The sequence below is a fragment of the Oncorhynchus mykiss genome, chromosome 3 (assembly GCF_057628025.1).
Source record: "Oncorhynchus mykiss isolate SJ-2025 chromosome 3, ASM5762802v1, whole genome shotgun sequence".
In the NCBI taxonomy this organism is placed as follows: domain Eukaryota; kingdom Metazoa; phylum Chordata; class Actinopteri; order Salmoniformes; family Salmonidae; genus Oncorhynchus; species Oncorhynchus mykiss.
The window spans coordinates 63,319,038-63,334,747 of NC_143024.1; the positions used below are offsets into that span (position 1 = coordinate 63,319,038).

The following is a 15,710-nucleotide window of genomic DNA, read 5'->3' on the forward strand; positions in this document are numbered from 1 at the left end:
AAATAAAAAATATATATAAGTGTGAAGCATCTGGTTGGGGTTTCCACTCACTACCAAATATGGTGATGGGAGGAAGCCCAGTGGCAGTGGGAGAAGATGGAGTCAGATGGAATCACATTATGTTAATTGTCTCAATGATGAAACGTTTGACCTCAATACAAATTTTCTGTTCCCAAAACCGGAATCTGATACGAACAGAGTGGACTAAGTTTTGTAGATTTTACCCTTTGCCAGAGTCTTAAAAACTTGCATTGTTAAGAAGGACTGCAAGGGAGAATTGAGTTATTGCACAAGCTAACGTCACAGAATAGGCTTTCCCTAATGGAAATATGCAAATACCTGCTAGAAAGCACTACCCATACTCCGGCCTACAATAGAAGTTTACACTGCTCATTTTGCTCATATTTAGCAGATTCCAGTTCCAGATATACACCTACTGTGTAAATTCTACTCAGATGCTACTTTAGACTGAGGGAGGATTGCTGCGTAGGTAAGGCTTGCAATTCACTTGATTAGATTACAGATCACTTTAAGTGTGTTTTTTCTGTGCAAAGCTGAGTATGCTTCAACAAGCACTATGTGGAAATGTATGCATCTATGTTGAAATTGTGCTGTTTATGGGATGTTTAGGTTCCAATGTTTGAAATATTGTCATCAGAATATGGTTCATGCTTGTCTCATCAGCAAGCATATACAGTGCACCAGCAGTGCAGTACAACATTTGAAAAACTATTGTATATATGCTATTTGTCAGATGACTTTTTCTGCGAATGTGGTAAGTTTTCACCACGCTATGTACATAACTCAAAACAGATCATCAAAAGGCAGTGGTTTCAAAATTCGAACCACATTTCCAATTGGCTAAGTATAAAATAGGCTTGTCAAAATAATACAGACACCTTTTCACCAAACTTGATCAGTGTTCCATCTAGAATATGTTTCACATTGCAATACATGTTCAAATAAAATAATTGTTTTTACAATACAATGCTCACATCATTATTGATATGATTATCTTCTAATTTGTTAAAATACATTTTACTATTAATTCATCCAACTGCTCAAAATTGATAATCACTTAACTGTTTGGTCAATTTATAGATTTTAAACTGGTTTGTCTACTGCAGATTTTGAGCACTACATAATTAAACATAAGGTATAAACATATAAAGCATGAAATAAATATATATATATATATATATATATATATATATATATATATATATATACTATTATGATGATAACTATAATGATTAAAAAAATGTAACAAATGCATCCCCTAAACAGTAAACATGTTTCTAAAATAAAGTTGCTGGGATCTTTATGAAGGGAAGGTTTCACACTGCTTTCTGAAATGTCATTGCCAGTACAGTACTATTGTAATATATGCCATTTACATAGCAGGCACTTTTATGCAAAGTGACAAATATGAATCCACACATTTTCATATGTGACCACAGTGAGAATCTAACCCACAACTCTGGTGTTGCTAGTGCCATGCTCTCAGTAACTGAGCCACACAGGACCACCATGTTGAATGCTGGGAATGTGGGTCCAGGTGCTGAATATTTTACTACTTTAGTGCACATATGGGTGAATTTGTTCCCATGCCTTTGCTCCCCTGGGGGTCGGGGGACTACGTACAGACGGTGCTGTGGTTTATGGCCGGTTCGCCTGGTGTGGATAAAATCAAATCGAATCAAATTGTATTAGTCACATGTGCCGAATACAACAGCTGTAAACCTCACAGTGAAATGCTCTCTGTTGGAGCTGACAGTCTGCACTTTAGCCTGGTGGTCATTGTATCGTTTCGGTTCTGGGGTGCTGAAGTGCAGAGCCAGAGCAGCAGGGAATGTGTCACTGTCCCAATACTTTTGAAGCTCACTGTATATCACGCCTCACCTGTCCACAATGTCAATGAGAACCTTTGGCCAAATTCTCCAAACAGATTATCACATTGAAGCCTTTAACCTAGGGTGTTTACACACAAAGTCGTCATTAATTGAAAGCACATGCATAATTGACACTCCTGGACTCCACACGCGACCCACATGCAGTTAATAAACCCCACTGGAAACCCCCACTGTATAGCTTATAAAATAACATGTGCCTATTTGAGCTGTCATTGTGAGCTGTCACAGACAGTCACAAACGTGATAGGCCCATAAACAATTCGTTACATAGGCACCTCTGTCACAGACATAAAGTCTGTTAACAATTCAGAGAGGCATGAGGTAAGATTCTATCTTCTCCTGACCTAAAGCCAAAGCTATTTTCCTATCCAGTCCCAATCCCACTGACACCCAAAATCTCCTTTCTCACATTAAAATTCCTAACTTAATAACTCTGTAATCCATATAGCCTAATGGAGGATGCATTATCAAATGACGTCACTTGCCTATGCATGTCAAAATACAGCTATAACATTTTCCCCGCTTCTCTGCGCTGTCTCATATTTGTTGCCCATATGAGACCTTTGGTAGAGAACATGTGATCATCAAACAATATGACAGTAGATAGGCTATGGATATTTTTTTAGACAGAGTTGGTCTCTGTTAAAATAGATTGATATTTAAACTATTTTCACTCTTCACCCTCGTCATTCATGCATGTCAGAGCAAAAACTAAGCCATGAGGTCGAATGAATTGTCTGTAGAGCTCTGAGACAGGAATGTATCGAGGCACAGATCTAGGGAAGGGCACCAAAATATTTCTGCAGCATTGAAGGTCCCCAAGAACACATTGGCCTCCATCATTCTTAAATGGAATCAGTCTGGAACCACCAAGACTCTTCCTAGAGCTGGCCGCCTGGCCAAACTGAGAAATCGGGGGACAAGGACCTTGGTCAGGGAGGTGACCAAGAACCAAAGGTCACTCTGACAGAGCACCAGAGTTCCTCTGTGGAGATGGGAGAACCTTCTAGAAAGACAACCCATCTCTGGGGCACTCCACCAATCAGATATTTGGTTGCCAGACGGAAGCCACTCTTCAGTAAAAGGCACAAAAGACTCTCAGACCATAAGATACAATATTATCTGGTCTGATGAAACCAAGATTGATCTCGGCGGCCTGAATGCCAAGCGTCACGTGTGGAAGAAACCTGGCACCATCCCTACGGCAAAGTATGGTGGTGACAGCATCATGTTGTGTTGATGTTTTTCAGTGGGAGGGACTGGGAGACTAGTCAGGATCAAGGGAAAGATGAACAGAGCAAAGGACAGAGAGATCCTTGATGAAAACCTGTTCCAGAGTGCTCAGGATCTCAGACTGGGGCAAAAGGTTAACTTTCCAACAGGACAATGACTGTAAGCACACAGCCAAGACAACACAGGAGTGGCTTTGGGACAAGTCTCTGAATGTCCTTGAGTTGCCCAGCCAGAGCCAGGACTTGAACCTGATCTCACATCTCTGGAGAGACCTGAAAAAAGCTGTTCAGTGAAGCACCCCATTCCACCTGACAGAGTTTGAGAGGGTCTGCAGAGAAGAATGGTGTGCCAAGATTGGTGTCATACTGTCATACCCAATAAGACTCATATTTAAGTTTTTGCAAACTTTTGCAAACATTTCTAAAAAACAGTTTTTGCTTTGTCATTTTGTGCTGTTGTGAGTATTGTATGAAAAAACAATTGAATCCATTTCATAATAAGGCTGTAACATAACAAAATGTGGAAAAAGTCAAGGGGTCTGAATAATGCACTGTATTCTGTCATTCTTTGAAGGAGGTTATCAGGCAAGCTTAGCAACTTTGCTCTTTTGACTTTTGTTTGACTACTGTTACAAAGTTTTTAGGATTCAACAAAGCCATAGTCGGGATGTGTTCTGCGCTTCCTGGGCGCACTCTGTGTTGAGATAGCCTACTGCTGAAATGCGCTGAATGCTGCAACAAGTATTAGACGTTCATTCATGTTTCTCATACGCATATTTTGAAATTGTTCCAAATGTCAAATTTTGAAGTGTTTAAGGTTAAGTTTAGTCATTAACTACAACATATTAAGGTTAGGTATTAGCTCAGAATGGTTAAGGTTTGGGATAGGCTTAAAACAAAATACGTAACCTTTTACACCAGAAGCAGATGCTTACGCCCATCCACAACACCCTAGCAAAACCGAAACCTACTTGAAGGTAACATCCCTCACTGTTGTCCCTAGTGGCCGGTTTCCACATCTCCCGACATCCTCAGACATTGATGGACGTCTAATACTGACATGTATCATGGGTGACCTGGCTGGAATTAATTGAGGAACATGATAACACTCTGAATTTATAAACAGCCTGTTTCAAAATGCACAACAATGTCATTGGCGATCAAATATATCGCCAATATAATATATAATAATATATAATATAATATATATTACTAAATATCAGATTCATTTGCTCTGAAATCATTACATAGTGACGCAGCCAAGTCAACAAGGTGGCTCAGCGCTCTCTTATTTGGGGAGAACCCTGGCATAGAGACCATATCTGGGTTTTAAACGCTTTAAATGGTCACTGGATAAATATGAATTATTCCCTGTACTAAAACTTGGTAGATTTGGGGGAAAAGATTCATTTCTAGCTGTAATTATATCTGAACAATATATTTCTATTTTGCATCAATTATTGTGAAAGATGTATTCAATGAACACACCTTTGATCGCACATGGGATAGAAATGATGACAATAAGATTTTCAGCACATTTTGTTGGGTAGTGCAAGTGTATTTTCTAATGTGAAAACAGTGTAAGAATATAGTACTTTCTGCATTACAAGTGTTACCAGTTTGGAGTTTTGTACTAAGAGTTTTGAAAATTCACCACATGCTTGTGAAAATGGCACCAAAACGATTTGAACAAAAAATTGAAGCAAAGACAGGTTATTTTCCATAATCTTGTTGCATGTCATGGTTTCTTCATTCAAGCTTAATATGTTACATGGCCATTTCAATAATCCACATTATGTCAACATTTTAGTTTTCATCATTTCTGCAGTATCAATAACAGGATATCCTAAAAAGATATTGAATGAGATATCTGACTCTTGTTCTTTCTTATCAGTGGATGCAAGTTCCTGTTTTGCAGAAAATGTGCTCCTTCACATTCAGGGTATGCTCTTTCAGTAATTCTTCACTCTGAACCTAAAAATGTTTTCTGCATATGTATTTTATTCCCTCTTGAAAATAAGTATGTCATTTATTGTAAAAACAAGTAAAGCATGGTCCTGATGTTTTATTATAGGGTCTTGTGTGGAATGATAGTTCCTGTCCGACTTTACAATAAGGTATCATTCTATTTTTTGTTCCCCTTGTCTTGAAGTTGGTGGATGGTGGTCTCATGTTCCTGCTCCTCAGTTTGACTAGGATTTCTGCCCAGAGAGAAATGTCCTTAAACCCCACTACAATAGGTCATTACACAGGTATAGCATCTTCTTCAGATTTCACACATTTCTACATCCCATTATTACAATGTATAGTGAATATATTGTACCTTGAACAATAGACCTCTTTTCCTTCACATGCAACTTAATCGGGTAATGTCTGTTCATGTTTTGGCAGAGTCCCCATGTCAACTATTTGAAAAGTATGAAACTACTGTGACAGAGGGGGAGGCCCTTAGTTTGCCAGCCTACTATGACCTGAGTGAGTTGGTTTGGGCCAGCGTGACTGAGTTTACCTGGTACAGAAACAGAACCCAAGAGCTCTCGTCCTCTGAGGAAGAGCGTGTGCATCATCATGGACCGGTGCTCTTCTTCCTCCCCCTTTTAATCAACGACTCTGATCAGTACTACACCTACTGGTAATACAACAACTGTGTGTGTGTGTTTTAGGGGTTACATTGGTAATTGAGAGCGGGGGAGCCCTGTTTGGGAGGGTGTGGGTTGAGTCTAGGGTTAGTGTTGAACCTGGATGTGTACATAGGGCTAGGGTAGGCATGCACATTTACAAAGAACAAACCTTAGGGTCCCTGCATACTGACGGAAATTCTGCAGGTGTTTACATGGTTTTGAGCATGTGCCAGGTGATAGAAATTTCAACGGCAATTCTGGCACTCTAAAAAGTTGGGTAAATAATACTTACCTGTGGATATTTTGTCGCACAATTTGACTTACTGAAGGACCAACCACACAAAGAGCTGTTAGGGTAACATGTAATACAATTGTATTCAACATTCTGGCTTGTAAGGAAACGTTCCACGTTTTTATACTGCTTAGTTTCAGGCTGTATATACTCTTAGAAAAAAACATTTGCTCTCTACAGCCTAAAAGGGTTCTTCAGCTGGCCCCCAGTTAGAACCCTGTTGGTTCCCTTTTGGATAACTGGTACACTGTATATCCCTATGTTCCAGGAAAAAGGGAGCAGACACCTGCCTAATTTCTGTGACAGAGGTGATTGTGGTCAAAGCCCAACCGTTCGATCATTCAGTCCTGTTTGAAGATATCTCAGAGTCAGCAGAAAACATCGCTATCCCATGTCCTGACCCCGTGGAAAAACTATGCCAAGATGGAAAAGAAAACTTAGTCTGGTATAAGGTACTGAACATGACCGGAATGCTAACACAAACCTCAAGCCTGTAAAACTATTCAACATTGGTTCTCAACTCCTGTCCTAAAGCTCCTAAGGGTTGCACCTGCTCTTGATTAGTGGAATCAAGGTGAAATAAAAATAAAATAAAATAAAAATTTCAGCAAAGAAGTTTGTCAAATTGTTTGTCTTTAACTTCAGAATTTCAGTCTCATTCCAAACGAGTCTGAGAGAAATCTGTGGGTGTATGGCGCCTCCAAAGCAGACGAGGGCATCTATACGTGTGTGTGCACGTGGGAGCACAATGGGACGGTTCTCAACACTTCTGCATCCAGGAGACTAAAGATCCAAGGTATGTAGGTTGTGACTTGATGACCGCTCTGTCAATCCTCTCAGCAGTTTATTTATTTGATTTTAGCTTTGTTGAAACCTCATCCAAGATGGCAGCAGGGTCAGCAAACATGGAAACTCTAGGCTACATTACAGCAGGTTATTAGGCTATACTAGGTACATTAGACTCCATTTATATCAAACAAACAGAATCAAAAACATCAAAAGTGACCCTCATATCAAATGTGGGCTTTGTGGCAGCAACAATCATCAATAACAACGTTTTGAATATATCCAAAAGTATCTTTCTGACTAAACTGTGTGTTTGTCTCCTTCAGCTCCCTCTGCCTCGCATCCTCCTCAGATCAACCTGCCTATAAACGGAAGCACAGAGACCACTGACCTGTGTAGGGATCAAACCTGGCTCAAATACTTGTGTTGTGCTTGATTTGGTTTGCCCAGGAAATATCTCTCTGTCTTCATAGTATCTCTTGTTCTTCATAGACACCACTAAGAAGTTGAGGTGTGAAGCGTTTTGTGGGCAGAACATTGAAGACAACTGTCACGTGTGGTGGGAGATAAATGGAGTGAAAGTGCGCTCGCAGCAGCAAGGCTACTCTGTGAACACCACCAGGTAGGTACACACATGCACACACACACACATGGATTAATGCATACACACAAGCACACACACACTTGTTTTTGAGAACAAGGTTACAGAATTAACACATTTCCTTGAAAGCAAGACCCCAGATTCACCGTTGAGAATTCGCTGTGTGAATGTTTTGTGTGTATGTGTTACTGTAGCGAGGTGGAGGTATCTTCAATGCGAAGTATCTTCACAGCTATCCTGATCATAAACACAGTGACTATGAGGGACCTCCAGTCAAAGTTCACATGTGTTGCAATGAACGACCAGAAATGGGATTGTGCAGTGGTTACTCTCAAGCTAAGAGGTAAGTACACACACTCTTAAACAAACATCACACAGACACATGTCACACAAACACACAAAATCACACATGCAAACTCTGTAACTTTCTTGGTGTTGTGTTCTCCCTGTCTCCCCCCCAATAGGGTTTATGTTTATGGGTCTATGTGTGGTGCTACTGCTCTTCGTCTTGCTAGCTGCTGTGGCTGTTAAAGTCTTTGACATCGATCTGGCGCTGCTCTTCCGTGGAGTTTTCAAATGCTGTGGTCGATCTGAGGGTAAGAACATCTAGCCACCCACTGAAGTTTAATGATGCTATTTCACAAAGATATTTCATTGTACAGAAATGCTAATTCAGCCTACATGATCTATATAGTATTGGATACCATATAAACATATTACTACATTTAGTTCTTAGTCACCACACTGAAGCATGGCCCACTGATTGTGCAGTGCAGTTGTCTGCAGTAGGCCCTTCTCAACAGGTCCCGGCTGGGGTCAATCCCACTGCAAGTGTAGAAGTAATGGGCAAATTTATATTAAAATAACTAAATTTCAGTTCAACTAGAATTTAATCAAATCTCTACAATCTACTCCTTTCCTGCTGAGGTTTGACAGAAACCTCTTTGTCTGTGTTTTCAGATGGGAAGGTCTATGATGCTTACGTTGTCTACCAGATGGATGGCTTAGATCAGGAAAGGGAGGAGAAAGTGTATCACTTTGTGAGCAGCGTTCTGCCCACTGTCCTGGAGAAGAAGTGTGGCTTTAGACTCTTCATCCACGGCAGAGACGACTTACCTGGGGAAGGTTGGTTCTTTCAGACTGTGTCCTACCCTCTAAGAAGCAAATGTAACAGAAATAAACATCAAAAGTTAACTTCTCCCGCTTCTCTCTATTCTGTTGTCCCCAGACCGCATGGAGTTGGTGGAGGCCTGCATACGGCTGAGCAGGAGGCTGATTGTCATCCTGACCCCCAGCTCAAGCACATGGTCAGACTCAGAAGGTCAAAGCTCATGTGGCCAATGGGGCTGCTCGTCTTCGCTGACCACAGCAGAAGACTATGACTGTCAGGTGGGGCTCTACCAGGCTCTGGTCCACAGTGAGATGAGCGTCATCCTCATCCAGCTGGGGGATATGGGGGAGGGTGGCTACACACACCTGTCCCCTGGCCTGCAGCACCTGGTCCGCAAGAGTGCCCCCTTAATATGGCATGAGGGAAGGCGTGGGTCGATGCTGCCCAACTCAAGCTTCTGGAAGAGGGTGCGTTACATGATGCCTTGGCCGCGCTCGACTAGTTTTGACAACCAGTTAATATGACTGTTCTATGTGAACAATCAGGTCTGAGGACTTGAAGTGCGGTTGGAGGTCTGGGTTCTCTGAAAATCCTTATTCCATTCATAGAAATATCATTAATTATTCCAGTGCTGTGCAGAGATTTACACAGGTTAGCTGAGAACGTCACAAAAACGATGTGTACAATGTGGCAGAAGGCCGTGTGTTGTTGTGATTCTGGATGGCTAGCAACAATGACAAGAAACTGCCATGTGGGGAATAGTAACTGGTTAATTTCAGCTAGTTTTATCTTGTTCTTGATTCCATGTCTTGTTTTTAGGTATTTTGACTGTCACGTCTATGCTAATATGGCAAAATGTGCTTGCTTACTAACCAACAACTGTAACAATGTAGTTGAGAGACAACAAGTGTTCATTGTGCAACTTTTATGTTTTCAATAAACATTGGAGACTAAATATAGTTTACATGTTGTCAACAATCTAAACCAACCCGTTCTGTTTGCTCCATATCTGTGCACACTTCTGTTTTGTTGCTAAACAACCAACCTGTCTATGGTGCCATAGTGACATATTGACTAAGGTCCTAAATCAATTGAAATGTACAACCTTTGAGAAACTTGTCTACTTTCACAAGATAAACGTGCCGATTATTATGTCAAAAGAAAATGAAGACAGGCACACACCTTCTCATGTAACACAGACCCAAACATACACACATGGTCTTGGTGTCTCTCTCTCGGTCTCTCTTTCTGTCTCTCTCTCTCTGTCTCTCTCTCTCTCTCTGTCTCTCTGTCTCTGTCTCTCTCTCTGTCTCTCGGTCTCTCGGTCTCTCTCTCTCTCTGTCTCTCTCTCGGTCTCTCGGTCTCTCGGTCTCTCTCTTTCTCAATTCAATTCAATTCAAAGGACTTTATTGGCATGGGAAACGTGTTAACATTGCCAAAGCAAGTGAGGTAGATAATATACAAAAGTGAAATAAACAATAAAAATGAACAGTAAACATTACACATACAGAAATTTCAAAACAATAAAGACATTACAAATGTATTTTTATACATATATATATATATATACTGTGTTGTAACAATGTTCAAATGGTTAAAGAACAAAAGGGAAAATAAATAAGCATAAATATGGGTTGTATTTACAATGGTGTTTGTTCTTCACTGGTTGCCCTTTTCTTGTGGCAACAGGTCAAAAATCTTGCTGCTGTGATGGCACACTGGAATTTCCCTCAGTAGATATGGGAGTTTATCAAAATTGGATTTGTTTTTGAATTCTTTGTGCATCTGTGTAATCCGAGGGAAATATGTATCTCTAATATGGTCATACGTTGGACAGGAGGTTAGGAAGTGCAGCTCAGTTTCCACCTCATTTTGTGGGCAGTGTGCACATAGCCTGTCTTCTCTTGAGAGCCATGTCTGCCTACGGCGGCCTTTCTCAATAGCAAGGCTATGCTCACTAAGTCTGTACATAGTCAAAGCTTTCCTTAAGTTTGGGTCAGTCACAGTGGACAGGTATTCTGCCACTGTGTACTCTCTGTTTAGGGCCAAATAGCATTCTAGTTTGCTCTGTTTTTTTGTTAATTCTTTCCAATGTGTCAAGTAATTATATTTTTGTTTTCTCATGATTTGGTTGGGTCTAATTGTTGTTGCTGTCCTGGGGCTCTGTGGGGTGTGTTTGTGTTTGTGAACAGAGCCCCAGGACCAGCTTGCTTAGGGGACTCTTCTCCAGGTTCATCTCTCTGTAGGTGATGGCCCTGTTATGGAAGGTTTGGGAATCGCTTCCTTTTAGGTGGTTGTAGAATTTAACAGCTCTTTTCTGGATTTTGATAATTAGTAGGTATAGGCCTAATTCTGCTCTGCATGCATTATTTGGTGTTTTACGTTGTACACAGAGGATATGTTTTGCAGAATACTGTATGCAGAGTCTCAATTTGGTGTTTGTCCCATTTTGTGAAGTCTTGGTTGGTGAGCGGACCCCAGACCTCACAACCGTAAAGGGCAATGGGCTCTATGACTGATTCAAGTATTTTTAGCCAGATCCTAATTGGTATGTTGAAATTTATGTTCCTTTTGATGGCATAGAATGCCCTTCTTGCCTTGTCTCTCAGATCGTTCACAGCTTTGTGGAAGTTACCTGTGGCGCTGATGTTTAAGCCAAGGTATGTATAGTTTTTTTGTGTGCTCTAGGGCAACAGTGTCTAGATGGAAATTGTATTTGTGGTCCTGGCGACTGGACCTTTTTTGGAACACCATTATTTTGGTCTTACTGAGATTTACTGTCAGGGCCCAAGTCTGACAGAATCTGTGCAGAAGATCTAGGTGCTGCTGTAGGCCCTCCTTGGTTGGTGACAGAAGCACCAGATCATCAGCAAACAGTAGACATTTGACTTCAGATTCTAGCAGGGTGAGGCCGGGTGCTGCAGACTTTTCTAGTGCCCGCGCCAATTCGTTGATATATATATGTTGAAGAGGGTGGGGCTTAAGCTTGCATCCCTGTCTCACCCCACGACCCTGTGTGAAGAAATGTTTTTTGCCAATTTTAACCGCACACTTGTTGTTTGTGTACATGGATTTTATAATGTCGTATGTTTTACCCCCAACACCACTTTCCATCAATTTGTATAGCAGACCCTCATGAGACCCTCTCTCTCTCTCTGTCTCTCTCTGTCTCTCTCTCGGTCTCTCTCGGTCTCTCTCGGTCTCTCTCGGTCTCTCTCGGTCTCGGTCTCTCTCGGTCTCTCTCGGTCTCTCTCTCTCTCTCGGTCTCTCTCTCTCTCTCGGTCTCTCTCTCTCTCGGTCTCTCTCTCTCTCTCGGTCTCTCTCTCTCTCGGTCTCTCGCTGTCTCTCCCTCTCGGACTCTCTCTGTCTCTCGGTCTCTGTCTCTCTCGGTCTCTCTCTCTCGCTCTGTGTCTCTCGCTCTGTGTCTCTCGGTCTGTGTCTCTCGGTCTCTGTCTCTCGGTCTCTGTCTCTCGGTCTCTCGGTCTCTGTCTCTCGGTCTCTGTCTCTCGGTCTCTGTCTCTCGGTCTCTGTCTCTCGGTCTCTGTCTCTCGGTCTCTGTCTCTCGGTCTCTGTCTCTCGGTCTCTGTCTCTCGGTCTCTGTCTCTCGGTCTCTGTCTCTCGGTCTCTGTCTCTCGGTCTCTGTCTCTCGGTCTCTGTCTCGGTCTCTCTCGGTCTCTCTCTGTCTCTCTCTGTCTCTCGGTCTCTCTCTCGGTCTCTCTCTCTGTCTCTCTCTCTGTCTCTCTCTGTCTCTCTCTCTCTCTCTCGGTCTCTCTCTCTGTCTCTCTCTCTGTCTCTCTCTCTGTCTCTCTCTCTCTCTCTCGGTCTCTCTCTCGGTCTCTCTCTGTCTCTCTCTCTGTCTCTCTCTCTGTCTCTCTCTCTGTCTCTCTCTCTGTCTCTCTCTCTGTCTCTCTCTCGGTCTCTCTCTCGGTCTCTCTCTCGGTCTCTCTCTCGGTCTCTCTGTCTGTCTCTCTGTCTGTCTCTCTCTCGGTCTCTCTCTCGGTCTCTCTCTCGGTCTCTCTCTCGGTCTCTCTCGGTCTCTCTCTGTCTCTCTCTGTCTCTCTCTGTCTCTCTCGGTCTCTCTCGGTCTCGCTCTCTGTCTCTCTCTGTCTCTCTCGGTCTCGCTCTCTCTCTCCCTCTCTCTTGGTCTCTCTCTCTCGGTCTCCCTCTCTCGGTCTCCCGCTCTGTCTCTCTGGGTCTCTCTCTGTCTCTCGGTCTCTCTCTCTCTGGCTCTGTCTCTCGGTCTCTCTTTGTCTCTCGGTCTCTCTCTCTGTCTCTCTCTCTGTCTGTCTGTCTCTCTCTCTGTCTGTCTCGCTCTCTGTCTGTCTGTCTGTCTCTCTGTCTGTCTCTCTCTCTCTCTCTGACTCTCTCTGTCTCTGTCTCTCTCTCTGTGTGTCTCTCTGTGTGTCTCTCTGTCTGTCTCTCTCTCTCTGTCTCTCGTCTCTCTTTCTGTCTCTCGGTCTCTCGGTCTCTCTTTCTGTCTCTCAGTCTCTCTCTGGAGTGGCTTCGTAAGAAGCATTTCAAGGTCCTGGAGTGGCCTAGCCAGTCTCCAGATCTCAACCCCATAGAAAATCTTTGGAGGGAGTTGAAAGTCCGTGTTGCCCAGCAACAGCCCCAAAACATCACTGCTCTAGAGGAGATTTGTATGGAGGAATGGACCAAAATACAAGCAACATTGTGTGAAAACCTTGTGAAGACTTACAGAAAACGTTTGACCTCTGTTATATACCCTTTGTTGGCAATGACAAAGTATTGAGATAAACTTTTGTTATTGACCAAATACTTATTTTCCACCATAATTTGCAAATAAATTCATTAAAAATCCTACAATGTGATTTTCTGGATTTTTTTTCTCTGTCTCTTTTTGTCTGTCATAGTTGAAGTGTACCTATGATGGAAATTACAGGCCTCTCTCATCTTTTTAAGTGGGAGAACTTGCACAATTGGTGGCTGACTAAATACTTTTTTGCCCCACTGTATATATTGTCCTACCATGGTATATACACCAACAGTGTTTTAAAATAAGTTACACATTGAATTTATTTATTGTCCTTTCATGGGGAACTACATTTTTCAAATAAATGATATATATCTAATTTATTTATGATCCTATATTGATGAAACGGTCCACAACCCTATACCCTAGACACCCACCTGAATGACCCAGATACTAAGGAGAAGTCCCTAACTGTTTTATGGGCCTGCTGTAAGTGGCCTGTATGCAGCCAAAATGCGATCAGAGACCTAGAGCAGCACTGCCCCCTCAAGATTTTGAGCCTGCTTGGCAGGGTTGGTCCTGCAAAGCCAAAGCCCCCTAAGGGAGAGCATACTTTACAAGGAAATTCTCAAAGCTGCTAATGAGAACCTTGACAACCTTGTACCTAGCCGGTGGGGATTCCGGAGGGGTGCCCCCACCCAGGAAGTGGCAGTGCTGGAAACACGAGCTGCAGTAACCCATGCAGTAACTCACAATCAAACATTCAAAGAGGAGGTATATTATTGTGGCCCTGATGGCACAAAATCAAAAGCCTGACTGCATGGAGATGCTTGGGAATATGGTCAATACGGGGGACCGTGTTGTGGGTGTTTCAGGGAAAAGGTGTACATTTGACCTCCATCATATAGGACGTGACAATGGTTCATAAAATCTCTCCATTTCTGCCCATTTTTTAAAACTGTCCTGCAGGCCTTCTCATACAGCTGCAACTGTATATGCATTTGTAAATCAAGACCTTTCTTGAGTTGGGCTCTGGGTTGGTGCAACTGTTGAGAAAGTGAGCCTATGTATGTGTATGTGCGTATCCCACAACTGTTGCAAAGGAAAAAAATAAGTTAGGGACAATATTGGATGATTCACAATAATTGTTTGCTAATATAACAATTGCTTGCAATAATGTAATTTTCGTAATGGCGAGACTGGTGAGAGATAAAATCCTTTGCATAAATTGCCTACATTTACTACAAATATTAATAGATATTTATGGAAAATAAGAAATAGGATTTTAAAAAAATCAAATTGAGGTGAGGGTGATGGAAATGCATTTGGCGGTTGATCTACTTCTGTGTGCTCTTTTCGAAGGATGGATCCCAGTCTTTTCAGGGCTATGGGATACAGGGGGTCAGGGGTGGCCTGTGGGCATTGGGATGACAACCCAACTCGGGATGAGGAGGGCTTTTAGCGGGTGGAATAGTGGGGACCAATTGGAGGTTTACTTAGTAGCAATGCGAATATCATGGTACAGCTATATAGACACTCAATCATCATGTTACTTTTTAATGGTACGTTTACAAACATATATTTTGATAAATAGAATTGAAAGTTGTGTCTCATTATGGTAAGTGGTGAAATAAGTATAGCCAGTTACAATTGTAATGGCTTAGCAGATAAGAAAAGACGATCAGTATTTACCTGGATAAAAGAAGGAATATAATAATCTATTGTTTACAGGAAACTCATTCAACAATTTTAGATGAAGGTTTGTGGAAAAAGGACTGGGGGGGTGAAATATATTTTCCCTGACGTCTCTCGTCAGAAGGCATGGACCAAAGCGCAGCGTGGTAAGTGTTCATGATAAATGTAGAACTCAAAACACTCGAACAAAATAACAAAGAGTGAAAACCGAAACAGTCCTATCAGGTGCAGACACTAAACAGAAAATAACTACCCACAAAACCCAAACGAAAAAGGACAACTTATATATGATCCCCAATCAGAGACAACGATAACCAGCTGCCTCTAAATGGGAACCACACGAACATAGAAATAAAGAAACTAGAATGCCCACCCTAGTCACACCCTGGCCTAACCAAGATAGAGAATAAAAGCCTCTCTATGGCCAGGGCGTGACAGTACCCCCCCCTCCCCCCAAAGGTGCGGACTCCGGCCGCAAAACCTGACTCTAAAGGGGAGGGGTCCGGGTGGGCATCTCTTCACGACGGCGGCTCCGGTGCGGTACGTAGATCCCCCTCCGCCCGCAGATCCCTCCGCTTTGGTGGCGCTCCTAGCGCATGGACCTTCACTGGAGGAAACGGGCTGCAGATCATCGCCAGAGAAACCAGACCACCGATCATCGCCGGAGGCTCCGGACTGCGGACCGTCGCTGCAGGCTCAAGACTGGGTACCGTCGCTGCAGGCTCCTTGCCATGGATCATCACTG

The 15,710-nt window shown here is 42.6% G+C and overlaps 1 protein-coding gene across 1 annotated transcript; it reads left to right on the forward strand.

Annotated features, from left to right (window-relative positions):
• Positions 1-405: 405 nt before the first annotated feature.
• Positions 406-10,188, forward strand: LOC110520169 (interleukin-1 receptor-like 1). Its single transcript, XM_021597297.3, has 12 exons — positions 406-490; positions 5,040-5,087; positions 5,298-5,397; positions 5,537-5,777; positions 6,327-6,510; positions 6,704-6,854; positions 7,171-7,239; positions 7,337-7,466; positions 7,640-7,788; positions 7,910-8,041; positions 8,406-8,570; positions 8,674-10,188. Exons 2-12 carry the CDS (start codon positions 5,043-5,045, stop codon positions 9,078-9,080), a joined length of 1,773 nt encoding a protein of 590 aa, XP_021452972.3. The 5' UTR covers positions 406-490; positions 5,040-5,042; the 3' UTR covers positions 9,081-10,188.
• The last annotated feature ends 5,522 nt before the right edge of the window (positions 10,189-15,710 follow it).

Coding starts and splice junctions, on each gene's coding strand:
- LOC110520169 (XM_021597297.3), top strand. CDS start 5,043: ATGCAAGTTCCTGTTTTGCAGAAAATGTGCTCCTTCACATTCAGG. Junction 6,511..6,703: donor AAAACTTAGTCTGGTATAAG/GTACTGAACATG, acceptor CTTTAACTTCAG/AATTTCAGTCTCATTCCAAA. Junction 8,571..8,673: donor AGACGACTTACCTGGGGAAG/GTTGGTTCTTTC, acceptor TGTTGTCCCCAG/ACCGCATGGAGTTGGTGGAG.